The sequence below is a fragment of the Leptomonas pyrrhocoris genome (assembly GCF_001293395.1).
Source record: "Leptomonas pyrrhocoris isolate H10 chromosome Unknown, whole genome shotgun sequence".
Classification (NCBI taxonomy): domain Eukaryota; phylum Euglenozoa; class Kinetoplastea; order Trypanosomatida; family Trypanosomatidae; genus Leptomonas; species Leptomonas pyrrhocoris.
The window spans coordinates 1,715,854-1,741,590 of NW_015438357.1; the positions used below are offsets into that span (position 1 = coordinate 1,715,854).

General features: G+C 55.1%; 7 protein-coding genes across 12 annotated transcripts; all 7 read right to left on the bottom strand.

Annotated features, from left to right (window-relative positions):
• Window positions 1-275: 275 nt before the first annotated feature.
• On the bottom strand, window positions 276-1,172 carry ABB37_00550 (riboflavin kinase/fmn adenylyltransferase-like protein; the record flags this gene model as incomplete). Its single annotated transcript, XM_015796781.1, has 1 exon — window positions 276-1,172. Exon 1 carries the CDS (start codon window positions 828-830, stop codon window positions 276-278), a length of 555 nt encoding a protein of 184 aa, XP_015664789.1. The 5' UTR covers window positions 831-1,172.
• A 559-nt stretch (window positions 1,173-1,731) lies between these two features.
• ABB37_00551 (putative protein kinase) lies at window positions 1,732-9,213 on the bottom strand (the record flags this gene model as incomplete). Its single annotated transcript, XM_015796782.1, has 1 exon — window positions 1,732-9,213. Exon 1 carries the CDS (start codon window positions 5,578-5,580, stop codon window positions 1,732-1,734), a length of 3,849 nt encoding a protein of 1,282 aa, XP_015664790.1. The 5' UTR covers window positions 5,581-9,213.
• A 777-nt stretch (window positions 9,214-9,990) lies between these two features.
• ABB37_00552 (hypothetical protein) lies at window positions 9,991-11,045 on the bottom strand (the record flags this gene model as incomplete). 3 transcript variants are annotated; one of them, XM_015796785.1, is made up of 1 exon in its annotated part: window positions 9,991-11,045. In XM_015796785.1, the coding sequence occupies exon 1, from the start codon at window positions 10,759-10,761 to the stop codon at window positions 9,991-9,993; it is 771 nt and encodes a 256-aa protein (XP_015664793.1). In that variant the 5' UTR covers window positions 10,762-11,045. The 3 variants fall into 3 exon arrangements, with proteins under 3 accessions (XP_015664793.1, XP_015664792.1, XP_015664791.1); XM_015796784.1 differs by having other exon boundaries at window positions 9,991-10,925; XM_015796783.1 differs by having other exon boundaries at window positions 9,991-10,866.
• A 1,219-nt stretch (window positions 11,046-12,264) lies between these two features.
• Window positions 12,265-15,748, bottom strand: ABB37_00553 (hypothetical protein; the record flags this gene model as incomplete). Its single annotated transcript, XM_015796786.1, has 1 exon — window positions 12,265-15,748. Exon 1 carries the CDS (start codon window positions 15,154-15,156, stop codon window positions 12,265-12,267), a length of 2,892 nt encoding a protein of 963 aa, XP_015664794.1. The 5' UTR covers window positions 15,157-15,748.
• Window positions 15,749-17,193: 1,445 nt separating this feature from the next.
• On the bottom strand, window positions 17,194-20,012 carry ABB37_00554 (hypothetical protein; the record flags this gene model as incomplete). Of its 3 annotated transcripts, none has more annotated exons than XM_015796789.1 (1): window positions 17,194-20,012. In XM_015796789.1, exon 1 carries the CDS (start codon window positions 19,006-19,008, stop codon window positions 17,194-17,196), a length of 1,815 nt encoding a protein of 604 aa, XP_015664797.1. In that variant the 5' UTR covers window positions 19,009-20,012. The 3 variants fall into 3 exon arrangements, with proteins under 3 accessions (XP_015664797.1, XP_015664796.1, XP_015664795.1); XM_015796788.1 differs by having other exon boundaries at window positions 17,194-20,009; XM_015796787.1 differs by having other exon boundaries at window positions 17,194-19,061.
• Window positions 20,013-21,249: 1,237 nt separating this feature from the next.
• ABB37_00555 (hypothetical protein) lies at window positions 21,250-24,237 on the bottom strand (the record flags this gene model as incomplete). Of its 2 annotated transcripts, none has more annotated exons than XM_015796791.1 (1): window positions 21,250-24,237. In XM_015796791.1, the coding sequence occupies exon 1, from the start codon at window positions 23,248-23,250 to the stop codon at window positions 21,250-21,252; it is 2,001 nt and encodes a 666-aa protein (XP_015664799.1). In that variant the 5' UTR covers window positions 23,251-24,237. The 2 variants fall into 2 exon arrangements, with proteins under 2 accessions (XP_015664799.1, XP_015664798.1); XM_015796790.1 differs by having other exon boundaries at window positions 21,250-23,258.
• A 433-nt stretch (window positions 24,238-24,670) lies between these two features.
• ABB37_00556 (hypothetical protein) lies at window positions 24,671-25,257 on the bottom strand (the record flags this gene model as incomplete). The annotated part of the gene is made up of 1 exon (XM_015796792.1): window positions 24,671-25,257. Exon 1 carries the CDS (start codon window positions 25,193-25,195, stop codon window positions 24,671-24,673), a length of 525 nt encoding a protein of 174 aa, XP_015664800.1. The 5' UTR covers window positions 25,196-25,257.
• Window positions 25,258-25,737: the final 480 nt, after the last annotated feature.

The following is a 25,737-nucleotide window of genomic DNA, read 5'->3' on the forward strand; positions in this document are numbered from 1 at the left end:
CATGGCAATAATCGAAGCGCAAACACGCCGCATTCTTAGCCCCGAAGCACGACGGGGGCACACGGGGTCTTTTTTTTGCTTCATTTATTATCCCACTTCCGCAAATAGTGAAGAGGTAATAAGAGTAACGGAGTAAATAAATAGGTAAATATGGATCGTCAACGGCGCCATCCCCCATAGCACTCCTTTCTTTTTCCTATGATGGCGCGGTGTACCGGGGGACGTGCGGTTGCAGACAGCGCAGGCTGGAATAAACAAATAAAAAGCGACAGACGCTACGCATCAAGTACGCCATAGGACGGAATGTTCTCCGGCAGCCCCACGTCTGCAGCCGTCGCCGTCGGCTGCACCATCTTATGGTGCTCGTACGGCGCCCACTGCTTCATCTTCAGGTGCTCCTTCGTAAAAGTGACATCGCCGTCAATCGTCTTGATGAGCTCCTCCAAAGTGGTAAACGCGGACTGCATGCGTATCGTTTCGACGATGATAACGCGCAACACGCAGTTATAGAAGTCGGCCTCAAACTTATGTAAGAAGTGTACCTCAGCGCTGATATCAGCGTTTTTGAATTGCGGGTTGTTGCCTATCGACATGGCAAATGGGAACGGCCCGAGCTGCGCAGGCGTCACAGAGCGCAATGCCGCGTCCGCGTTCTTCGCCGCCGACTCGAGCTCGATACACCCCCAGCCCCACACGACCTGGTTGTCGTAGGGCTTCAGGAACTCGACAGCACTCTGGCTCAGCTCGATATTGGCAGTGGGGAATCCCAGCTGCGTCCCACCGCGGCCGAAGCCGTGAATGACCTTCCCACGCAGGAACCAAGGCTTCATGCTGCTCACTATGAAGAATGACCACCTATTTTCAATGGGGCAAAACGAGGAAGAGAACAATAATAAAGATAATACTAAAGATAATAAAGATCGGGTAAAAACGCGCGGAAACACATAAGAGTTAAAAATAAAATAGGCTGTGCGCTTGAGTGGCGTTGAAGAAACGTCCACGTTTACGTCAAGGAATAGAGCCGAACCAGGAGAGAATAACAACAGTAGTAATAATAGTAATAATGTCTCTCTGCAACCTTTGCTTTTTTGTTTTTTTTTAGCGTTGGCGTCTCCGTAGTCGACGGTGATGCGGTGCGGCAACGACAGCAACAACGAGAACAGCCGTAGCGCTTGCAGAAAATCAAATCCGATGTGCGTGAAGAAATCGTGAAAAAACGGGCGTTGAGGTGAAAGGAGAAGCGAAGAAGAGAAAGCGCGAGAGAGAGGCCGTTAAAGTCGAGACTGAATGTCAGTCACATCCATTTTTCTCCCCTCTGCAAGGCTTTGAAGATAGGGGATTCTAGCAGGTTCTCACTGCACTACCGAAATCACCACGCGACCGCGACAGTTCCTCACGCGGAGACAAGCAAGCAGCATTAACGATAAAGTCTCAGAACAACGCTGATGCAAAAACAAAGCACGGGAAAGCGTCCAGGTAAGGATATGGTTACAGTTTCTACTTCCACTAAGCCTTTCTTTTTTCCCTGACAGAGGAAGCTCGTGCTCACGCACAGAATCCATCAGAAATATTGTTTCTTAAAGAGGAGTTGCGTTCACAGGAAACTTGTGATTCCAAAAGGTCTGGTTCACACGATGACGTTGGGCAACGGCATAGTTATAAACGCACTGTGTAGGGGTCAGAGAACGAAAGAATACGAAGGAAGAGAAAGGAAGAGGAAAAGAAAAACGGCTAAACAATGATGAAGGGGTGATTGAGCAGCGCCGCGGCAGACGGGCGCTTAGTGTAATCTATCGTTAAGCATTGCTCAATAAAGTCGTGTTCTACCGAGGTCGAGTTGGGCAACGCACCAAGCGTAGGCGTGAGTCTGCCGCTGCCCACGCTCGCGATAAACGCCTCGGGATCTACGAAGGCCTCCGCCGGGTACGGGTACTCGCCCGTCAAGCACAGGTACATGATCACCCCCACACTCCACACATCGTTGGCGGGATGCACCAAGCCCCGACACGCCTCCGGGGACATGAACAGCGGCGTCCCCACAACCGGTGCGTGTATTGGCTGCTGAAGTGACGAGTCGGTGCTGCGTATGGAGCGGCCCTCTGACGGCCCCTGACGGGAGAGACGCGCGGATGTAACAGACGTTGTGGTCGGGCTCACCGTGACACTGCGTGAGCGAGGTAGCAGCATCGAGCGACCGAAGTCAATTAGCTTCGCCTGGCTGCTGTCCGACGCGTTCGTGATAAGGATGTTGTTAGGCGACACGTCGCGGTGCACGATACCTTTCCCGTTGTGCAGGTAGTCGAGGGCGCGAAGCAAACCGCAGACGTAGTGGCGCACAACGCCCGGTAACAGCCGGCCGAATTTATCCAGCACCGACGTCAACGTGTCGCAGGCGTACTCCATCGCCATGCACAGGGCTGCGTCATCCTCCCAGTCGCCAACGAAATGCACAATGTTGGAGTGACTCAGCCGGCGAAGCAAATGGATCTCGTTGCGCTGCAGCTGCACCAGCTTGCGGGAGCGCTTGTCTACTTGCTTAATGGCCACCAGATATCCCTGCGGATGGAAGCCTTGAAACACCTGCGTCATGCCGATGCGGTCGCCGGTGATGCGTCGCGTGCGGGTGCACACCACGGCGGCAAACGTAGAAGCAGCCCGCACCGACTTCATCGAACGTGAGCGCTGCGCCACCGACGTCATCGAGCGCTCCCGTGAGACCTCCGCGAAGCTCGTCAGATCGGGGTCACCGCCGGTTGTGTTGGTGTGGTCGCCGCCGCCGCTGTCGTCCTCGTCGTCCTCCACGCCCGGCAGTGTCGCGGCGCTGTCCAAGAAGAGCGGGAGCGTCGTGGGGTACGGTGTGCTGCGCTGTTGTGTGCGGCCCGACAGCGTCAGCGATTGCGCTGACCGTACCGAGCTGGGGACGCAGATCGCACCCTCAGCGGCACCTCGTTGGTATTCCAAAGGTTGGAAAGAGGGAGCTGCTTCGACCCTCGCACCAACGAGCTCGCCTTCCTCCGACGTAGTGCCAGGCAAAGCAGAGCTGCTGCGGCCGCGTGAACGGCTCCCGCGGCTGTCGAGACTGCTCTTTCGTCGCGCGCGTCGCGCGCCACCGCCCTGGGGAAGAGGCGGCGGTGGGATCTCGCTCACACCCTCCGCAGGCCTTCCTCCCGGTGCCGCCAGCAAACACTCACCTGGCGGCAACGGCACGATCGGCGAAACCGCCGAGGCATGCAGTGCCTGCATGCTGTCTGACTGCGGCGGCAGCGTAGGCGACTCGGGGGAATCCTCCTGAACGACGTGCACCTTACGCGGGAGTGAGTTGGGGAAGGCGGAGGAGGTCGCCGCATTGGCACACTGCGCGGCGTCGTCAAGGTTGAGTGGCTGAGGGGCGGGGTCGCGTCGCTGGAGTTCCTGTAACGCCTGCGGTAGCACCACAGGCGTCATCACGGTGGTGCTGCTAAACCGGCTGCTTGCCGGCGAAACGGAGACGACAGCAGCACCTCCTCCTGCTGGAGGAGGAGGGAAGTGTTCTGCGGGAGCGGGTCGGGCACTCCAATGGTCAGGTAAAGCGGACGGCGGCGTCATCAGCGACAGTGAATTGCTGCCCACACGCACAGATGATTCGAGCGTCAGCGGACTGTGCAGCCAGTGAGCATCGCTGCCGGAGGAAACAATTAAATTCCCAAAGAGGGTACGGGGAGAAGCAACGCGCTTCTTTGGATCGCTGTGCGCGTTGGCGGGTGCAGAGAAAACGGAAGGAAAGAAGTAGTGCGACGTCATACGCGACGGCGTCGCAGGCGCGGCCGCCTCGTTGCCACCGATGCTACGTTTGCTACTGCCATGGCGGACGTCTGCCATCCTCACCACATCGTGGAACAGCCGCGGCGGCGGGGAGGCCTGTCGACTGCTGCTGCTGCCGTTGTTGTCCACCGCCGCTGCACCAGTGGCGGCGGGAGAAGAAAAACTGTGCCACTGTGGGCCGGCGGAAGCCCCGTTGGTGTCCTCTTCCCATATCGGTGGCGGCCGGAAGTACGATTGCATCAGCATCTTTATCAACCACTCCGAGAAGCTGGAAAAGAGAGATGCCGCTGTTGTTGAAAGCGGGGGTGAAGAGGCAAAAGAGGCGTAGGAGGAGCGCAAGTCCAAAACAGCCGTGCCGTAGCGCCCGTCGCGCTCGCCGTGGCTCAGTGCGCCAGTTAAAAAACGCGCCACGTACAGCAAGTGCTGCGCAGCAGGCAGAAAAGGTGCACCGTCACCACCGTGCTCCTTCCACGCCTTCAGACGCCGGGACGCCTCGGTGTAGCGGCCGCCGCGCATGAGGCTTAGGATGTCCGCCATGCTCCGCTTGCTGCCCTCTGGCACAGCTTCGTCGTGCAGCTGGTACACCAAAAGCAGCCGCTGCATGCAGTCCATCACGTAGTCCACTGGCAGCCCCTTCGCCTCGTTCATCGCGTCCGTGAAGAAGTCGGCGTGGCAAAGGACGCCGTAGCCGCACAGCGCCGCGAGTTGCGCCAGGGACCGGGCCACATCGTACTCAAGGGTGCCAAAGCTAAGGGTGAGTCGTCCGTTGCCGCCGCGAGCGGGCCGCAGGACAGTGCGGAAGCGATGCACCGCCACGCCCCACCGCACACGTTGGCCGCGATACTTCGGCGACCACTCTGCTAACTCTCTCTGTGCCGCCAGCGCCAGTGCGACGGCGGTGGCGTTTGCCACAAGGAGCTGGACGGGCCACACCGTGTTCAGCGAAAAGACTACCTCGGCGATGCCGCACTCCGTCATGTATACCTGCCGCCCAAGTCCCGCGCGGCGCAGGCGGGTGTGGAACTCCAGAGAAAGACTTTCCAGTTCTTTCAGCTGTGCCTTGGAGATGGGTTGCTGCCCCGCTAAGAGCGGCGGCGGCACGAGAAAGCGACACACAACGACGGTGACAACGTCGTGCAGCCGGCTCTCGTCGGCGGGGTGCTGCGGGCGGCGAGATAGGACGACCTCCTCGACGCGATCTCGCTGCGCGCCCGGTCCGCTGCTGCTGCCGATGGAGCAGACCTCGCTGGTCGCCGAAAAGGGTCGTGCGACAACGCCGCCTCCCGTCAACGCACCAGGTGCCCTTACCGCGTTAAAGAACGGCCTGTCCACCTGCTCACGCGCTTGCGGGGATGGCAGCAACGGTGAGGGGTCATGCGGGGCGGAGACGCTTAGGAAGGGCAAGACCTCACCAGACGCCGCCTGCGGTGCTGCCAACGCATCGAGCAGAGCAACGACCTCGCGATGCCAGCGCGAAAGTGTGGAGAGTGACGGGGTCAAGTCGCAAACGTCGAGGCGCACACCGGGCACAGTGACAGTCGAACTCAATGCAGCGTAACCTGAATCGTCACCAGGACTCTCAAGAAAGTTGGACGCGACATGCGCTCCATCGGAGGAGGCAACGTCGTATGAAAGGTTGGCGCACAGCGCAAACACACATTTCTGATAGCGAATCGCTCGCCGGTAGAGCAGCGCGTACACGGCAAGACCCCCACCGAGGCCCATGACCACAGCACAGAGCAACGTCCCTAACATGAAGGTGAGGCCCCTCTGCGACATGGATCCTACGTGGGTGGGATAAGAGTGCCCGGGGTAGCCCCCCTCCTGCACCCCGACTGCCCAAAAGTGCAGACCGAGCAACAAAAGGCAGCCGCAGAAGGGCAATGCGCAGAAGCACGTCCCAATCGTAAGCAACGCACAGGAGAAACTGTGGGAGTGCGCAGCCGGAGACTTCATCTGCCTCACATAACTCTGCAGCGTCACATGAGACGGCGGTAGTCGTGTCGACTCGTTGCGTGGTGAAGGGAAAAGAGAGTGCGGAGGAGTGGGTTGCGGCATTGGGCCTGCGGACGACGAAGGTAACGTGAAAGGGACAACACATTCGTAGGGATGCAGCCCCAGCTCTATCTGACTGTGGCTAGCGGACATCTGTGCTCTAGAGAACGTACGACACGCATCGGTTGCACTCGTTTCGAAATCAGGTTGATAGGGACCTGGGCAGTTCGCATCGACGCCGGGAAGCGGCGGTTGTGGGGGCGGTTGCTGCTGTTGCGGAACTGGCGGCGTAGTGGAACGCATCTCTCGTGGTGACATCGTGCGCTGCCTGCTGGGATGAAGTTCTTCAGGAGGGAATGGCCGTGCGTCAGACACGGCTGTCGGTGTCGCCACCTCGTCTGCATACCGTCCTTGCGCCGGCGAGAGGGCCTGATATGCTGCCGAGGTAGACACGCTGACGTCTGGTGCTTCCCAATAGCGGTCCGCAACCGTAGCTGATTCATGCTGGGACACTGTGTGAATCACCTTTAATGGACTGTGGAAGTCGAAAGACGGCTGCAGTGGGTTCGCCAGCGGTGGAGATGGCAGCGACGCAAAAGAGGCTGACATGACCACCGACGAAGACAACGAAAGCGGCGGGCTGGTCCTCAGATTCATGGGAGCACGTGGAGCCGTCAGCGAAATGTGTGTCTGCGGCAGCGCACCTTGCGGACTGGACGGTTGGGTGGGTAAATTGAAGGGCGGCAGCGACGACAATGGTGGCTCAGAGGGCGGCAGCGGCGACGCATTCGTGCTAAACTCACTCAGGTCCATCGCGAAGGAGCCGGACTCCGCCGTGTGTTCGTCGTCGTTGGGTGAGGAGACGCCGAAGACGTGTGGGACGACCACGCCAGGCTGCGTCGTGACCGAGGCAGCGCTGCCGCCAAAGGTGCCGTTGGAGTCTCGCACATCCCTGCGTTTGTGTAGAGGTGCGCGTGTAGATCGGGTGGTCATTGCCGCGGGGCAGCCGGGGACTAAGTTTAAACGATTCGATGACTGAATGTGAGCCGTGTGTGTTGGCCCCGTGACGCCTGTTACACGCGGACAATTTACAGCTGCGGCAGTGCTGTTGGCAGAGGTAGTGCGCAACGCCATCGCTAACGGCAGTGGTGAAATTGGCCACATCGCTTCGATCTCCGGCTCTGTGCACTTGTTTATGTGGTAATCCTGTGCACCGGAGTCAATCCTCATTGCTTTTGTTCTTGTGGTGATGGCTGTGACGTACTCTTCATGCGATCGATTAACACTGACCTGCGGCGGTGATGCCCCAATACCAGAGTACGATGGACTTTCAAAGACGGCTGGGTCGTCAACCTCCATCGTCTTCTCCTCTAACCTTGGCGAAGTCTCCGAACGTGAGACGCCTGGTTGAGGAACGTCATCATTGGGACGAGGACAACGAAGATGAAGTTGGGTGCGGTCCGCATCTCGCGCTTTTCCCGCACCGTTACCGCTCATGCACTGTGGTGCGGTATTCTCCGGTGCAGCGTACACCACTACATCCTCGCTGAGTCGCCGCTGATGCCTGGCATGCGAAGAAGGCGGGGCTGTCGCACTCGCCGCGTCTGCCGTAACTCCACGCGCGCCTGCGCCATCGCCCAGCCAGCTCGTCCGCGGTTTCACTTCGTCCTCCACTGCTCCCTCCCCGCTGATGAAGGAGACTTGCTTCCGTGGTGAAAACAATGGTCGAGGCGAGGACGGCGATGTGGCGCCGTAAGCCGGGCTGCTGCTCATCGGGTTTACTTCTTTTTCGTTCCTTTTTCCCCTTTTTCTTCCAAACGAAAAACGGAAACACAAGAAAATGAGAATGGGAAAAAGTGACAAAAATACAAATGCACAAAAACGTTTAAGAATAAAGGAGAAAAAAAACTCGTCATACTGCGGTGGCGAGTGAAGACGGGCAACGTCACCGACACTAAATCGGTGATATGCACAAATAATGAAAATAAAAGCAGAACGTAAAACACAATCATGAAAGATGGTACTCGTAAAGTACAGTAGCGCCGCAACCCCACCTCCACAAACTGTCACAAACTGTTTTTCTTTTTGATTTCCTTTCTGGTTGCTGCTCAATGATGCGAGCCGTCTTTACATGCGGCAATTTTATTGCTGTGCTAACGGAAAAGAAACGCTTAGTTCTCAAGAAAAAAAAAAGGAATGGGAGATCAAAAGGAGTGACTTTTCCAAGAAACAGGAATTGACGGGAAATAAAATGAAGACGAGGCAAACAAAAAGAACACGGAGCGGGAACAGAAAAACAGGGGAAAAAGGGGGAAAAACGGAGATTTCAATAACAAGAAAAACAGAAGAAGTAAACACACAAGTACAGCGGGGAAAGAAAAAATGATCAATGAAAGACCGCCAGAGAAAGAAGGAAAAAGAGCAAAAGGAAGCGCCACAAATAGACGCCACACACGATCACAGTGGCGAGGACGGATCAATACAAACGTAAAGCTGAAAAGTCTATAAAGCCACTGAGGCAGGAAAAAAGGAGAGAGAAGAAAATAAAATAAAATAAAAGAGTAAAGAAAAGAAAAGAAGACAAGAAGGTAATTGGCTGGAAGAGACAAGAAACGTTCTTGCGTTTGAGAGAATGAAAAAGTGGATTATTTTTCTGCTCTGGGTGTGCCTGTTGAAAAACAGCTTATGTGCTTTTGACGGCATGCATTTGCCCGTCCATGCATTGACTGATAATCACGGAAGCCAGATAGGACAAGTGCACACAGCACAAATTCTCTGCAAAAGGAAACAATGTCAACAACACTAGTTAGATTGATTGGAAATAATAATAAAAGGGTTCACGAATTTCGTGAACACCATCCGGAAAGAAAAAAAAAGCGAATGTCTCACACACCACGCCAATGTTGTGCGTCGGAGTAGTACATAAAAAAGCAGAAAACACAAAGGATGAACTTCGCGGCTGAGATGAGTGACACACTTGAATACGTTGGCGGGTCTCTCTCTCTTCTGGTCAACGCAACGGTTGTCTTGCAGAGCTGACCACGTAGTGAAATGCAACTACAGAACGCCACCGTTCTCGCAGACAGGATTGCGTGTCCGCGCGACGGCTCCAATTCTTCGTTCAATGAAGAAGAACACCCAAAAGAAGAAAAAAGAAAAGTTGGTTTATTATACCGCAAATACAAGAGTCACGCCGATAGAAGAAGATCAAAATGGCACAGGTGGCAAAGAGATAGTAATAATAATAATAATAATAATAATGAGCACTCTCACAATGAAAAGGTTAATGCAACCGTCAAAGCTGACGGTGTCAATGCTGACGAGGCGACTTGAGGAAGAAATGATGCGGAGAAACGTGGCTCACGCCTCCACCGCTCATAGCTTTCTTAGAAGCCGGTTAAAGTTTGTTTTTACCTCTTCAGAGGAGACAGAGGGGACAGGTACAAGGCAAAAACAAAAACCGTGGTGTTTGTGGATGGAGAGTAAGAGAAAAAGAGGGGGAAATGCGAAGGAAGATGTAACTAAGTAAAGGCTCCCTTCATGACCACTGCGATGCCGCAGTGCAGCCGCAGCAACGAGGGGTGGGCGTATTAGACGCACCACAAACTTCAAACACGGAAACAACCGAGTTGAACCTGCGCAGTATTGGTTCATTGCTCAAGTTGCGTGGGTTTCCGTGCGAAACTGGCAACAGCAAGAGGCACCTCATACTTCATTGTTTTTCTTTAAGCAGGAGATCGCTTCGAAAATGTTCTCTTATTATGGTCTTTGTTTCATTCTCCGAGAAGCAGCTGAGAAATAACTGGAAAGGAAATGCGAAAAATGTATAACGGCAAAGTGAGGCAATAGTACAAGTACAAACACGGTGTGTGTAGTTTTCCTTGTGTTGTTGATTTTGGTTAGCAACGAGTTCATGCGCATCTTCTCTTGCTAATGCGCCGAAAGCGCACTTCGAAATAATAATAATAATAAACTGGAGGACGCTGCATATGAAGGCGAGAAGTTCGGCAAACAATAAATGACAGATACCTCTAGGCTTTCTTTTCTTGGGGGAGAGGGGAGGTAAATCCCACATTGATTCGGCCAAAAGTAGACAGCTAAGCAACAAAAGCCTCGTAGTGTTCGACTTGATGATCCCAAAAGAGACGTAGCAGCCTTCTTTTTCCTCCCATTGGCACTGCCGCTGATCCCACCTCACTTGCGCTTCTTCACGGCAGCCACCTCATCACCGTGGCCGGCAGCCGTCATCATCTGCTCCAGCAGCCACTCCTCCTCCTCGAGGCCCATGCCTTCATCCTCGTTCATAAACAAATTCTCCTCGTCGTCGTCGCCGTCGCAGACGTCGCCGTCATCGCCAAATCCGCGGTGCGGCACATGTGCGCTACCACGCTTCCGCTTCGCCGCTGGATTGAGCGCGTCCGTCTCGACCAAAAACTCCTCAATGTGAACGAGCTGCTCCGGCGAGAGCTCCTTCACCATCTTCTGCGCCGCGCAGAACGCGTGCACGCCTTTATCTTTGTGCTCGTGATCATGATGCAGGTACTCATCGCTGAGCTTGTCAAAGTACAAGTCTTGAATGTCGAGCGGCATCATGTCCATCAGCATGCCCACCTCCTGCCCCTGCATCTTCTCTAGACACAGCATCCACATCTTCGAAAAGTGTTGTCGGAAGTTTTCCTCGCCGCCGTCTACCTCGCCGCCTCCCTCCTCTTCATCAGGAACGCTTCCTCGTGCGCTCGTCGTTTGCTGCGACGGAGGCAGGGAGGCGGAGTCGAGCCCGGCCGCCGGTGCAGCGCGCATGAAGGACGGAACGAAAGGTGCCGCCTCAGCGGAAAAGGTGTAAGATGGGGAGGTCAGAGACGGCGGTGGGTTTGAAGAAGACGAGCCGGCAGGAGCAGCCGTGCTGGTGGTGGCTGTTGTGGCGGAAGGCTCGTCTCTTGGTCGTGGCGCGGCAGTGGAGCTCATGGTGGTCGACGCTGTACAATGTACGGATAGATAGAAGTAAATACTGCTGAATGCGAGTGTGTGGAAAGCTTTGTTCCTTCTTGTTTTCTTTGCTTTTGTAATTACTTTAGAGAGAATTTAAACATGTAAAACAAAAGGGTACGAGAGTGAAAAGAAGCCGAACCTTGAGGCGGAGACAGATGTGTTGCTGGAGATTTGCGTCGGAACCAACGGGGTGGGCGTATGAGGCGGCCGTTCGGGGGCTAAGATACAATACTGGAAAAAAAAATGTGTTCTCAAAGAGCTTACAGCGGAAAAGGACACAGAAAGTGGTGTCAATAGCACGCCCAGGGAGAGTCCGCACGAAGAGCAACGCAACGAGCCACATTTGCTGTGGAGACGATCACCGTTTGCATTCTGTGTAAGCATACATATCAGATTCTTCTCTCTTTCTTTCGTTCTGTCATCCTCGACTACCTCATCGATCCATCGGAGTTGTAACAACTCTTCTCCTCTTTCGTTCCTGTGTGCGGTTCGCATGTGCGCTCACGCAGGAGAGCACAACACTCACCCGGCACTTTCAATGGGAGAAACACAACTACGAGCAAAATGGGTGGCGAGAGAGGGATAGGCGCAAAGGCAAGCGCACGTCCTCTCTCCCCCTCTTCCTCTCTCCCTTTCCCACAACATACTTGAACAAGAGAAAAAATGTGAGACGAACGCAAAAGGAAGGCAAAGCAAGGCATCCAGATAACTGTGACGCAACGCGCGCATAGGGAGGACTAGAATTGGAAAAAGAAAGAAATGAAATGACGCAACAAATCAACGACATCCTGAACGAGAGCTGGTCCAGAGACGTTTGAATAGAGTTTCCGCAACTGGTTGCGCTCTTCGAGGCGAGATTTACAAAAAAAAAGGAGGGGAAGAGGAAGCGCTCTTCACGTACAGCGCCAGCACATCCATGCGCATTGGCATACACTAACAGGAGAAGGGGAAAACAAGAGCGAAAGAAAGAAACGCAAGGAAGACAGGTGAATATAAATAGATGAGCAAAATGAGCGCAAAAGAAAAAAAAAGAAGGATAGACGGTTTCGTGGACCAGCAAGCACACGTAAGCAACGGTTTAACTACAAAAAATAAGATAAAAAGCTGTGTGACAATAATAGATAACCTCTTTTCACCGCAAAAGGAGACGCAAAAACAAACCAACAAATGGCCCACACACACACACATGTGAAGCACGAAGGATCGCAACTGAGAAAGAGGAGCTCATGGGGCCGGGGCCACACAGCAGCGCAACTCGTGTTTCGTCCACAAACATCGTGAAAGAAGGCAACTGTCACCAAGACGCGTGAGAGAGATTCCACGTACGTTACATAGAAACTAATTATTATTTGTTCGTTTTGAGTTTTCCTTCATATTTGATCGGAAGCGATCAACTCTACAACGCGACTGCCTTGGGTTGGTGACGCGATTGGGGGGTTGTGCGATGCGCCCCATCATAGCGGCGTGTGCGGACCTCTCTCATCGGTGATCCAGTAGAGCGTTTATCCGCGTCTCATCCCATACACCACGAACGACGTTCACGCAGCCGTAAGTCATTGTGAGGATAAGACCTGTCGGCGTGCTGAAGAGCAGTCCCACTCCGGTCCAGGCCTGCGCAAGATGACCGCCGCCACTCACGACGCCACCGACGAAGCCCAGCAGATAAAGTGCGAGCAACTTAGCCGCCGTCGCGACCACGTGGCGGGCACACAACACAGCCACGTCGAAGGTACTTCTGCTGTTCCGCGGCGAAGCACGTTGAGATGCACCATCGTCGCCCACATTGGGATGACTCGCCGGCCGCATCGTCGAACTCGCATATCGCCCATCATTGGGGACGGAGTCTGGGAAGTGGTAAATAGTAATTTCGTCCGTCTCGTCCTCGTGAGCCGCACTCGCTGGTGCTGCCGTGTCCGCCGCCGCCGCCGTGCGATCGGCTGATCCGCGTGTGTTCAACGCCTGTGCCACTAACGACACATCCGTCACCGGACTAGGTCGAAGCTGCTCCACAGCTCGGCGAATACGGAGGTAGTACAAGTTGTTCGTGCGGCACGAGAGGTCCAGCACCGCAGCAAACACAACTTCCCACACCGTTGCCAGCACGCAGAACCACACCAGCGACAGCTGCCCGTGCAGGGCGATGGGAACGATGACAACGAGCGGCAGACACAGGGCACGCATGAAGAGTGAAATGCGGGCTGCGTCGCCTAACGCGTTGCGTCGGTGAATGGGACTGGCGAGGCTCACTGCCGCCACGTGACCGTTGCCGTGCTCCCCCTCTGAGGTAGCGGACATGGCAGAGGTAGCGGAGATGCAAGGGTGCATGGACGTGATGCTGTCCGCGAAGCTAGTCGTGCCGAAGAGCGGAGTTGGAGTAGCGCCATAGATGCTGTGCGCCATGCACCTCTTACCAGGCGGCATCGATGGCGGGGCGGCCACGCCGCTGCAGCGTGGCGCTGCGCGCTTCCCCGATGCAGCACCTGTAGTGGTGGTGGTAGTGGTGGGAGTGTTGATGACCGTCGTCGGTGAGGACGATGCCGCAGAGGCGATAGGGTTGGCGGCCCGTGGTGCCGGGCTATCCTCACGCGTCTCCGGTGACGCGAGTGCAGCAATCGCCGCCTTCTCCCGCGTGGCCGGGGATGATAAGTGCCGGGCCGAGTCGGCCTGCGACTTCACCCTTGAATTTGTGCTTGGGTCGGCGGTGAGGCCACAGCAGCTGCTCACGCTGCCCAGAAAGACATCCGCCTTCGTTCCGTCGTCCCATTTTAGGTGGTCGTCGCTCTCTGTCGCGTACGGAGCGGCGATGTTTGGCGGCTGCGCAGGGCGGGTATCACGCTGAAGGCTTTTCTCATCCTTCCCCCCTCCCCCTTGGTTGTCGCTGTCCCTTTCCTTCGCTCCACCACTACTTGGGATGCCAGCTGGGAAGCTGCTGCTTCTGCCACTCTGCCCGCGACGGTGATTTGTGTCATCATTCATCGCTGTCACGACTGGGATGCTCGAAGACTGCGCGGGTGTTCCGCTGGGCAAACGGATCCTTTCACAGTCCTCGCCAGCTTTTGGGTAATGCCGAGAAGGCGTGTGTGCGTCGACGCCGTCGTTGCTGCCGCTGCTGGAGGTTGCGTTGAGTCGACTGCGGCCAGCATACAAATGCGGGTGTGTCAGAACAGGCACGTGGACCTGCGTTGGGGGCAGTGCTGCTGCTTGAACAGTCGTCGCCTCCACGATTGCGTTCGGCCTCACGCGAGGTTGGAAGCGTCGCGCGGGCAGTCGCGATGCCCACGACCGCATGCGGCTCCCTGCGAAGCTGGCTGGCTGTGCTGGCGCCTCCCCTTCGTCATCGTCTTCGTCAAGGGCCTCGCCTTCGTCGTCGTCGTTCTCAAGGTCGTCCTCATCAACACCACCATCGTCCGCTCCGTTTGCTGAACTGTTGCTGGTACTCGTTTTCTTGTTGGCTGCTGCCGCCGCCGCCTCCCGCTCCATCTCCAGTGCGTGCAAGATGGGATCTGGCGGTTCACCGTCGATGCCGTCTACAAACCAGCTCACACCAACCGACTCATCAAGGTGGTAGACGTGATTGCCGACGCCGTAGCGGCGCATAATGATAAACGACAGAAAGTCCGCCTCATACACGACGCGCGCGGGGTAGAAGTGAGAGAGCACCGCGCTGATGGCGTCGCCGTGCGTGACGAGAATTGTATCAGGTGGCGTGCAATCCTCGAGACTACTCAGCACCGCCGGATCTGGAGAGGCAGGCGTGGTCACCGTGTGCCAACGCCTATCGGCTTGACCACCGCCGCCGTTGAAGCGGCGTGTCACGGCAGGCGGACAGACAAGACTCGACGACGTCTGCGACTCCGTCCGCGCGCTGGAAAACGGGTTCGGGTCTGCGCCGCCTGCGAGCGGCCCGCCGTATTCGTCACCGTTACGCAGAAAATTGGCCACATAACGCTCCGTCGCCGTCTCGAGCGACTCGCCCCACATCGGCAGCCCGCCCACCGCACGCGACGTCTGTAGGCCCTGCAGCTGCGGCGCCCGACTCGTCTTAATCCGACTGGGGCCAAACACCTCACACAGCGTGTTGTCCACCACCATCGCGTGATCGGCGCCGACGCCGTGGTGCTGCAGCGACTCCGCCGTCTGCACGGTGCGGAGGAAGGGCGAGACAACGAGCACCGCCGCACGTGCCCGCTCCTTCCCCAGGTAATGCCTGAGGCGGGCGGCCGTGTTCTTAATTTCCGCCACGCCCTCTGCGGTGAGCGGAGGGTCCGACTCCGGCGGTGCATCGTGGCGGTTGTCTCGGCGCTCTCCGTGTCGCAGCACAATGACGCGCTGCGAAGGGTACGGGTACGCCGAGCTAGACTGAGCCGGCATGCCTATCGTGTCTTCTTTTCTGTTTTTTTCTACTTTAAAGGAAAGGGATCTAGCTTGTACAGGAAATGTCCGTATGGCTAGCACACACGCAAAGATAAAGGAAAACCCGGGGGAGAGACAAACGTGGAAATCGACACTAGGTTGGTACGACGCGGTTCACTTCTTCGGCTTGTGTGTGTCTGTGTGTGATCGCTGGCGCAAAGGTGGCGAGTGTCCCTGCAATGAGAGAAGGGGAAAGTGAATAATGTCCGAAAGAAGAGCGGCCTGGACGCGACTCTGCAGAAGAACAACAAAACAAAATACCCAACCAACTACACCTCTGAAGTCACCCGGTTTCGGTGTAATCCAGTGGGCAGCTAGTTGACACGGCAAATCACACACGCACACGCAAAACAAGTCTCCTCCTTCTCTCCCGCTTGTTGGGGCACTGTAACCCCTACTAGCTGTTTATTGAAAGGGTGTTTTCTTTATTTACACACACAAGAACAAGAAGAGACGCGCGCAAATGGCGCTTCAATTAGACGGACGAGAAACAGTCAAAGGGAAGGGGCACCACGTGCAAAAAAGAAACTAGTCAAGTTGTTCCACTTACTGAGTCCCAGAAAAGGGGTCCGTTAACCGTTTAACGTCAAAACGAAAAGGTAGAGGAGGTAGAGGACAGTACACTAGGGAAAATGAAGAAGTTAGAGCGAAGCAGCGTCAGGCGCCCATCCGACTATAGGAAGAGAAAGGTAAACTTTTCAACGCCGATGGCGCCATTGCTAATACGACGTAGCGGTACTACTTTCTGCAAGTTTGTTTCCGCTGGCTTCTTTTTTCTTAGTGTGGGTTGCTTACTGTTGCACGAAGCAGAACGTTGAGCTTCACCGAGTGCACGTCGTTGCGACCGCGGCCGTCCGTAGATCAGCCTTTTTCCTCCGGCACCAAAAGGTAGTGCACCACCCCCATTTTTTTTTGGATCTGTGGAAGTGAGCGACAACTTGAAGACGAGAAACAGCAACTTATGTTGCTCCGTTACACACAAAAAAACAAATACCAGGCGAAGAAGAAAAAAAAAATGGTCTCTTCCATTTTGAAAGCTGAGCACCAGAAGAAAAAAAAATTGCATGTATTCACACTCCGAGAAGAGATATTCAGATTCAAAATGCACACGGTGCAGAGCGCAAAAATTACATCCACCATTCTAACATGCGACTTTGCCAACCAAAAACAACAACAAAAAAAGAAGGAGGTACCGTGCAACGACGTTCGCCGCTGCGGTTCCTCATCATGGTGAGGCAAGCACGCCTACAGAATGCAAAAGGACGAACAACACTTTCTTTCACAACCCTCACAGATATTAAATATTGAGTGCGACAGAGAACACCAGATGATTAGATTTAAAACAAAAACCAAATCCATTTCGGTAAGGCCACACAACAGTAGCCTCATAGCCACTACACAGTAAGAAACAAACAGGAGAAAAAAAAAGGGCCTCACACACTCACGGAGAACAAAAGCCTTTCTCCGGGGCCCATACAACCAAAACGTACAAAAGAAAAGCGAGAGAACCAGTCAACGGTTTGACTCTTCGAGAGCGCCGTCAAGGGCAAGAGAAGCGCTGACGCGTTCGTAAGCCGTCCGTTTCCATCGCTCTCTTTCTCGCTTAATAGGGAGGTGGTGGCGGCGGCGGCGGTGGCGGAGGCGGCGGAGGCAGGCCTTCCTCCATCTCATCCTCCCCCGGCAGGTACGGCGGAGGCAGCGCGTAGGCCGGCAGGTTCTGTGCCCCGCCCATGTGCAGCAGCTGCGTCGAGCGCGGCGCGGGGCGGTAGTCGCCGAGTGGGCTTACCACATTCCCGTACGCCGGCGGCGGTGGCGGCAGCGAGGCGGAGTGCGGTGGAAGCATACACGCCGCCGCGACGATGGAGCCGTCGTTGGGAGACACCGGCAGTCCGTTCAGGCCGTAAAGCACATCCACCGTCGGCGCAGGCGTGGGGTGGTACTCCGGCGAGGTCGCACTGAGCTGGAAGTGCGGCACAAACTCCTTCGCCGAGGCGTTCATGTGTGACGCGCCGTGCGACGACCCGGCTGACCCGATGCTCTCGTTCGTGTCGTGCTCAGTGTTTGCAGGGGCCGCACGTGCGGGAGGGCGATGGGGGTGGAAGACAAGGTGGAGAGGGAGGGACCGATGGTTCCTCCCGCGGCTTCCGCTGCGGCCATCGTCGCTGCTGCCGCCGCCTGGGCACGGGCGGCGATGGCACCGGCGATGGCCGCTGACGCGTTGACTGGGCGGGTGAGGGTCGGGGAAGGGGAAGAGTGGTGAGGGGGGAGAGCGGTGGTGATCCCAGTTGTTGCGGCGGTGGCCGTCGCGGGGAGAGCCGCGGACGACAGGACGCTGACGGACGCAGCCGTTGCAGTAGCACCCGTTGCGGGTGCAGACGTAGCGGAGGTAACGCGCGGGTGCGGCGGCGCCTTGTTCGCCTCTCCGGGCTTCTCCAAAGCGCCTCCATGAGCACCTGCACCGCTATGCTTCGCATGCGCCGCGTTGTCCGTGGCAACACGCGTCGACGGGCTGGAGCTGAGAGGCGCAGAGGCCACACACCCCTTAACGGCGTTGGGGTTGTTGTTGGCTACGGAAAGCTTCGGCGAGCTGCCTGCTGGTGCTGCTCGCTCCAACTTCACCTCGTGACCGCGACGAGAGGCCGAGATGTACGGCGGTGACACTTGCACCCGAAGCGTGCACCCACGTGTGTTCTTCCCATCCACGTCCAGTGCCTTGCGGGTCGCCTCGAGGCTCGCAAAGGTGAGGAAGGCCCGGCGGCGGTGCGACGGGGAGTCGTCCTCGACAAACTCCGAGGTCACAATCGCCAGCGGCTCGAAGAAGGCGAGGATGTCGGGCAGCGTCGCACCGTCGTAGAGGTTGAACACCACGACCGTGTTGAGCGTGCAGGGCAGGTGGGACCAGTGCTTCTCCACCTCGGCCCAGTGCTGATCCCGCAGCTTGCGCAGCGCCGAATCCTCGAGTGAGGGCACCGACACCAGCGGAGACACAGGGCGTAGAATAAACGGAAGCAGGTCGCCCTCGTCGTCGGAGTCCTCGTCCTCGTACTTCTCAAGGAGGTCGCACGCGTCCTGCGACGACGGCATCACAATCACGCCCCCTTCTTGACGGCGCTGCTCATCCGAAAAGCGGAGGTCGAACGACTCCCAACCGCTAAACTCCTGGAACTCTCGCAATGCCTCCTTGGCGTCCCAATCCTTGTGGAAGCGAATGCCGACCAGATGACTGTGTGTGGCGAGGCTTAAGCCGTAATCTAGCATTAAGTAGAAGCCCAGGCCGTGCACGTCGTCAAGCGAGCTGTCGGATGCGAACTCCGAGTAGTCGATAAAGCTCGCCTCAAACTCGTTCGTGTAGCTGCTGTTGGTCGACGCCGCAACGCTGTCCTCCGACCCCGCCGCACCCCCGGTCGGCGAAGAAGACGACGAGGGGGACGCGAGGGGCTGCCACCTCTTCGCTTTGGCCGCTGGTTCCACCTGCAGACACTCCAGTATCTCCTTCACATGGAGGGCTCCGGGGAGATAGTCAGCGTAGCGCAGCAGTGGCATCACCGCCGTCCCGCTCAGCACCGACTCGGACTCGTCATGCGCGCAATCGAGGCCGAAGCGCGTGGCGCAGAGCGTCAGCAGCTTGCGAAAGGTCGTTGCAAAAACGGGGAAGTGCAGACGGAAAGGGCGACGGGTGCCGACTTCATTTACACACAGCACAACGTCATATTCGATACCAAGCAGGAAGCGTAGGGAAGAGGGCACACTCAAGGCCTTCAGCTCGAGGGAGTCGAGGCCGCATTGGTTTAAATCCTGAGTTGTCTTCATTTCACTCCTTCAATGTGTCGTTGATGAATTAGTTTTTAAGTTATTTCGGTAGCTTTTAGTTCAAGAGCAAAAGAAAAGATTTGAAAAAGATGTGATAAAAGTGCGAATAAGAGTTCAATGAGTCAAAAAGTGGTGGTCTCTTTTGTTGTTGTTGAATTTTCTTTCTTTTTCTTTTTTTGATTAAGTCGAACGTGCGTCAGCTTCCCTGTGAAGAGTAAATATTACAATGGAAATAATATTGGAGAACAACTGTCGCCCCTGTTCGGTCTAGACCTGTTTGCGTGCGTTTTGAAGCCGCAGTTGTGTTCCTTTTCACCTTTTTTTTGTTGTTTGCTCCTCTTTTCTTCCACAGATCGTGCTGTTGTCTAGAAGACGACCGAGAAGACGAAAGCCAAAATGTGCGTAAGGAAACAGATTGTAAGAGAAAAGTGAATACGATGTTTGCGTGAGAATTAAGAAGAAAAATAAACCACGTACTTAATCTTCTCTTTATATATATCGTGTAGTGTTTCTTGCGCTATTGCTGATAAAAAAGCAAATCACAGTCGTTTGGCATTTACGTGTATATATATATATATATTACTGAGTTTGGGTTTTTGTTTCTGATGTGCGCACAACTGCCGCAGGATACGTGTATCGAAGATCTTCACCACCACCTCCACAGTGACTCCAAGGAATAGAGAAAGAAAGGAGGTGGATTTGAACCGATCTGGTGCAATCAGCAATAGATCCACGTTTAAGTGTGAGGTCCGCGTACACCCATGCGAGAAGGGCACGAGCAGCAAACTCACTTTTAGCAAAGTGACGGTATAGAGACAAAAAAAAAGGAGCGTGTGCTTCAACTGTGTTGATTGATCTCTTTTCTCTTAATTTTTAGTGTTGATGTGTGCGCACACGGTCGCTGAAGGAGAAGACGTGACGCGGCGCTGATGATGGGAAAGAGAAGGAAGAGTGAAACGGAAAGCGTATTTTTTAAAAAGAGAGCACAAAGAAGGTGAAGCTGCTCCATTACGTTGTCGTCGTTGCAAAGGTATGACGAAAGCGATTTAAGCCGAAGATATTTGAAAAGAAGAAGAGCGTACAAATAACGGCGTTGTTGAGAAATTGGGAAAAGGCATCAAAAGGAAGTGTGAGAGAGGGAGGAGGGGGAGAAAGAAACAAAAACAACAGAGATGAGAAGAGTTGTGTGCTGAGAGTACTGATCCCGTATTGGCCGTTGCTCTTAAAATGATGCTGCACCGTTGTAGCAATTACCAACCGGTTTTCGCCTTCATTTTTCGTGTGCAAAAGCATCTCAACACCGTCATCTCGTCACTATTTTTGCACGTCGGAGAAGACGAGAGAGAGAGCAAAAACAAAAGAGGAACGGCGCTAGCAGCTCCCACTCCCCCCAACTCAAGTACCACCGAGAGAGTGTGTGGTGGTGCAAAATAAGTCGATCAACGCGGGCTTGTATGTGCGTCGAAGTCAACACCGTCCCGGGTACTTTCTTCTGTTGCTAGGGCATGACAGTTCAACATCGCTATAATTGTCGTTATGATTATGATTATGATTTTGTTTTTGATTTGTGCACTCTAAGGCAGCAACTCTACCATTTATACAGAGGGAAGGGCCGTTGTGCGAGAAAAAAAAAACGACGAGCCATCGAAGACGAAGTGGAATCAGAAATAATAAATGATAAAAATGTTCAAGAAAACACATCATCAATGTAGTCTAAGCTGTCACCGAACCAATACAAAAAAGGAGAGAGAAGATGGAAGGAAATATAAAGGACGAAAGAAGAAGTGACGTCCTCGAATCGATAGAAATTCACACAACTTCCACAACGCAGCGACCATTTAGCAAATGAACCCCGAAGGTCTGGGGATTGAGAACAGTGAGAGTACAGTTCATACAAACCAAATATCAAACAAACGAATGCCCCATGTATACAAACACGCACACACACACAAGTCAGCAAATACGCAAAGCAACGAGGATAAAACCAACAGAACACCTGTCTCCTTCACAATGGAAAACGACCTTCACAGCAGGGGACAGGAGAGCAAAGAAAAGTATCGCGCAACTTTGTTGAGCTCGACGTGGGGGAAAACGGTCCCCGGCATTGAAACGGCGAGCCCGCTCTAAAGATAGCAGAATCACAACAGAGAGTGGCCAGGGCAAAAAAAAAAACGCCATCAACAACAAAAAAAAAGAAGCGCTACCCCCTGCGCTAAGAATAGGCACCATCGATGAAGTCGCCTATTGCGCTTCTGCGGCCATGCGGTCATACTCGGCACGCGCAAACCGATCCCAATCCGTCTTCTCCGGCCGCATGCGCATCTGGTGCTCCCCAAAGGGGTCGCGGTGCTCAAACAGCATAAACTTCGACGCGTTGAAGATCATATTAAAGAAGTTGGCCGGCGACGGACAGGAGCGCAGGTCACCCAAGGTCACGCCACACTTTCGCGTTTTGACTCGGTCGAAGCCAATCATGTCTAACATCTGGCACATCGTGTCCTCGTAGGAGATGTCGCCATCAGGCGAGTCGGAGAACTCCAAGAAACGCTGCTGATTCTCCTCAAAATACGTCATCATCTCGTAGCCGCTCAGCAAGCCGTCTTCGTCGACGTCCAACACCTTAAACCAATAGAGCACCGCGGGCTCGGAGTTTTTGTCTTCCTCGGATAAGCAGAAGTACACAAAGTCCTCAAAGTCGAGCTTGCCCGGCACGCCGGAGGACAAGGGTCGTCCGTAACCCTCCACCACGCGCTTGATTACGCCGGTCACGACGGAGCCCTGGCCGTAGTTGCAGAGGTCCTCGTAGCCGACCAGGAGATCGCGATCGGTGTCCAGCTCCCAGAACTTGCAGTAGAGGACGTAGAAATGCTCGTACGAGAAGTAGTCTAGCACAAGGTTCACATCCTTCGCGTCCAGCTCCATCATCCTCTCCGGCAGGTCGCTGCGATCGAAGTCGCGCCAGTAAATGCGGCCGCACTGCTGACGCTCTAAGGTGTACATAATCCGCACCGCCACCGTGTGCCAGTAATACTCCTGGAACTCCGGCTGCTGCAGAAACTGTAGGCCGGGGTGGGCTGCGACGAGGTACTTGCCCATCGACTCCAAGTCAGACAGCGTAATAAACTCCTTCTTGGGGTGGGTGCAAATCAACTCGTACAGACGGCGACTGACAGAGAGAGGGGCGTAGACGTCCTTGTAGACGGTGCGGATCTGCGCAGCCGTGAGGCTGTCCACGACCGCGGCGTCCAGTCCGCTACGGGTGGCGATGTCTTTGAAGAGGGCCTCCTTGTACCAAATTGGCACCTTGAACACCTTGGAGCTAATATCGCCGAACACCCACACCGTCTTCTTGACGGGGTCGTTCTTCTCCAGCAGTCGGTTCAGCTCCTGCACCTCCTCGGTGTCCGCCTCCACCGCTAGTCCACGTGATTCCTTCTTCGAGTAGAAGCATGGGATGTCGTTGAGGGAGGCCTGTTTGACGTTGCTGGGCGGCGTCGTGGCGAAGGCGCCGGAGGTGTGCACAAACCGCGTCGAGGACTCCCGCATCGTCGCGCTCAGACTCTGCGTCATGTCCAGCGGCGGCGGTGCGAGGTCGCCCGAGACCATCGCCGCGTTCAGCGTCGTGTCTAGGCGCGGGCTGCCGAGGGAATGCACGGCGTGCGGGGAGGTGGTGCCGGAGGCGACGTGCGGCAGCGGGGCGCTCGGGTCCACCACCGGCTTCGGCTGCGGCGACCCAGGCGCGATGACGGGCGAGCCGGCCCGGTGCGGGTAGTCGAGTTCGTCCACCACGCCGGGGAGCCGCCCCGCGGAACCGGGAGAGGTCGAGGACGCGTTCGGGCTGCTGCCGTCCTCGGTGAACTTTGTTGACGACGGCACCGACGGCTGTGGCGAGTGGGCGCGTTCGAGGTCGGGGTCGAGGGAGAGGGCGGCGCTCGTGGAGAGCCCGGCGGCAGGGTCCTTGTGCTGGGCGCCATTGGTGGTGGTCGGGCTGCCATTGTTCGCGCTGCTGCCGCTGCTGCCCACTTCGACCACCTTCGTCCGCTTGTCGTTGGCTGTTCCGGCTTTAGCCACACCGTTGACGATGGCGGCGTCGACGTTCGCCTTCGCGGCGGAGAGGGCGATGATGGAGTTCATGGCCTCGCGGATGCGCTCCACGTTGGCCTCCTCGGAGAGCCATGTCGCGTACAGGTTCGCGCACAGCGTCTTCGCCGCCTGCGTGCCGAAGGTGTTTTTCACACTCATTATGCTGCTTGAGTTGGCGGAGAGGGATTGAGGAGGAAAGAGAAGAAGTGGGCGGAAATAGCACTCCTTATCCGGTAAAGAGCCGCCCTTGTCGTTTCCCGTCCTACCGCACGGCGAGCGAGAGATTATGCCGGTGCCTTTGAGAAGAAGCAGGCCTCCGCACTGAAGACGGAGGAAGAGAAATAGGGAAAGGCCGGCGGAGCGCGAAACCAGTGTATTTCTTTGCTGTCCGTTGCCTTCGTACGTTGAACTTACCAGCCTATGGTGTGGTAAAGGGTACACCCACACAGGAAAAAACTTACCTATCGTTTCTCTGAGGTAATTAATCGTGCTGTCGGCCTCGTTGCTTCCAAGCAGCCACAAATTGATGGTACCGTCGATGCAAGCAATAATTCCTTTCCTCTTGCTCTGTGGAAGGGGTGTCAACCAAACTTCAACAAGTGCGTGAGGAGGCCTTGCGTCTGCACGGCAACGCGTAGGAGCCAAATGAGAATGAGTAGTAGTACTAACCAGAATACATAAAAAAAAACAAATAGTAATAACAGCAGATGAAGAGGATTTTTCGAACCAGCTTATGTTCTTGTTCTTGGTTTGGGGTGGTGGGGGTGGTGGTTGGTCGTCGTTTGTTGCTGTATTTATTGCAGTGTGGAATTGCTGGGCGCGGGTGGGTGCAAAAGAAGGGCGACTCTTGACGGAATGGAACCCGAGTCCCGTTGAAGAACGCTTCTTCAATCTCCTCTTCTCCCAAATAATTGTGACGTCCCGCAGTCAACGACGCCTTTCCAAAGGATTCAAAAAAAAAAACGGACGGGTTCTGCTGCGATTCTGCACTTTTCTTTTGGTATGTAAAGAAAAACGGCAAAGGGAAAAAAAAAGCCGTCACGACTTCTATCCACGACGCGCACAAATACAGCCACGCAGGAGGAGGTCGCTGGGGCTTGGCGAAACAAGCCCACGCACCAGGGTTCAAGATAAAGGGGGATACTCTTCGCACCAGGCAGGCGGAGGATGGACACAAGTAGAGGCAGGGGAGCAGACAGGGTAAAAGAAGCACCGCGCAGCACGAGAATGAGACGGGTCTACACCAGGAAAGACAACGGCTGACAAAGACGGAGCACGCCGTCGTCAACACTGGATCAAGCCGGTGAGCAGACGTGACGGGAAACGCTTTCTCATTGCTTTATTGCCGCAAAGCACCGTCGTGCATTTATTTGTTTTTTACTTCTTTCTGAGTTTTTAGCCGTTCAACGCAGAGCATCGTCAACAGCAAGAACAAGATACAAACAAAAGATTGGGACATCTTTGCCTTTTCGTGCAAACCACGGAGCATTACTGATCAGTGGTAACGGTAGTTTACATCGGAAATCATAGAGACAGCTGGAATTATATCCTCCTAAATGCGCTGCGAACAGGCCGTTGCTCATACCCCAGTAGCAACCGGCGCCGCTCCATCCATCGCCGCAGCGGCAGCAGCCTCAGCCTCAGCGTGACGCTGCTTTTCCTTCTCCGCCAGCAGCGCCGCCTTCTGTGCAGCTGCCGTTGCGGCCAGCTTTGCTAGCAGCGCCATCTTCTCCGTGTTGTCGCCGGAGAACTCGCTCACCACGTCGCCGTAGGCGTAACAGCGCACAAATGGTAGCGAAGACACGGCCAGCGCTTCACACACTTCCTTCGTCGCCTGCAGCGCGTAGACGACGACGAAGTGCATCTCTGCTAGGAGTTGAGGGCGGCTGCTGTTGAGCTGCTCCAGTGCCGCAATCATCGCGTCTGTGGTGGACGGTGTCAGTGGACTGACGACCACCACCAGGGCTGCACCAGCATGAGTAAGGACTTCTCGCTCGAGTTCCTTTACGGTGTTCACGCGCAAAATCACCGGCGGTGGTGGGGGAGGCAAGGCACTTCTCTTGGAGCCTTTACTCTTCGCCGAGAGCGATCTTCCTCGAGGCATGATTCTCCGTGCGTGAAACGCTTTCTAACTCCTTCTGCTTTCACTTTTAATGAATCGGTGGCTTGAGAAGCAAACAACGAAGAGAAAAAAATCAGAGATGGAGAAGAGCTGATTTGTAGAAAAGAGAGAGGATCGTTGCCACACACAGCTTGGAGAAACAAAAGGAGAGTCGCAATCATTTTTGGCATTTTGAAGGTCGTCAGCACATTAGCGTTGGATCGCGGTGTGTCCAGCAAAGTAGCTCTCGACAGAAAGATTACCTGTTCCGTCGTTTTCGCTCTTTTTCCTTCGTTGACCCGCGCAGAGCTGTCCGCGCCACGCACAACGGAAGTGCCGGTGAACCAATCGGCGTGCAAGCCCTGAAAACGTAATCGTTTGTTCTCTCGCACACGAGGAGTAGGTGTGAACTACATAGCCGCCAGACGCAGAGCTCGTTGCATACGTTTTTCTTGCTAAATTACTTTTCGGCCGTTTGCCAATTATTGATGTTTCCCATTTTCTTTTATTTTTTTGACGGCTTCCGTTCTTCATCTCACTCTCTC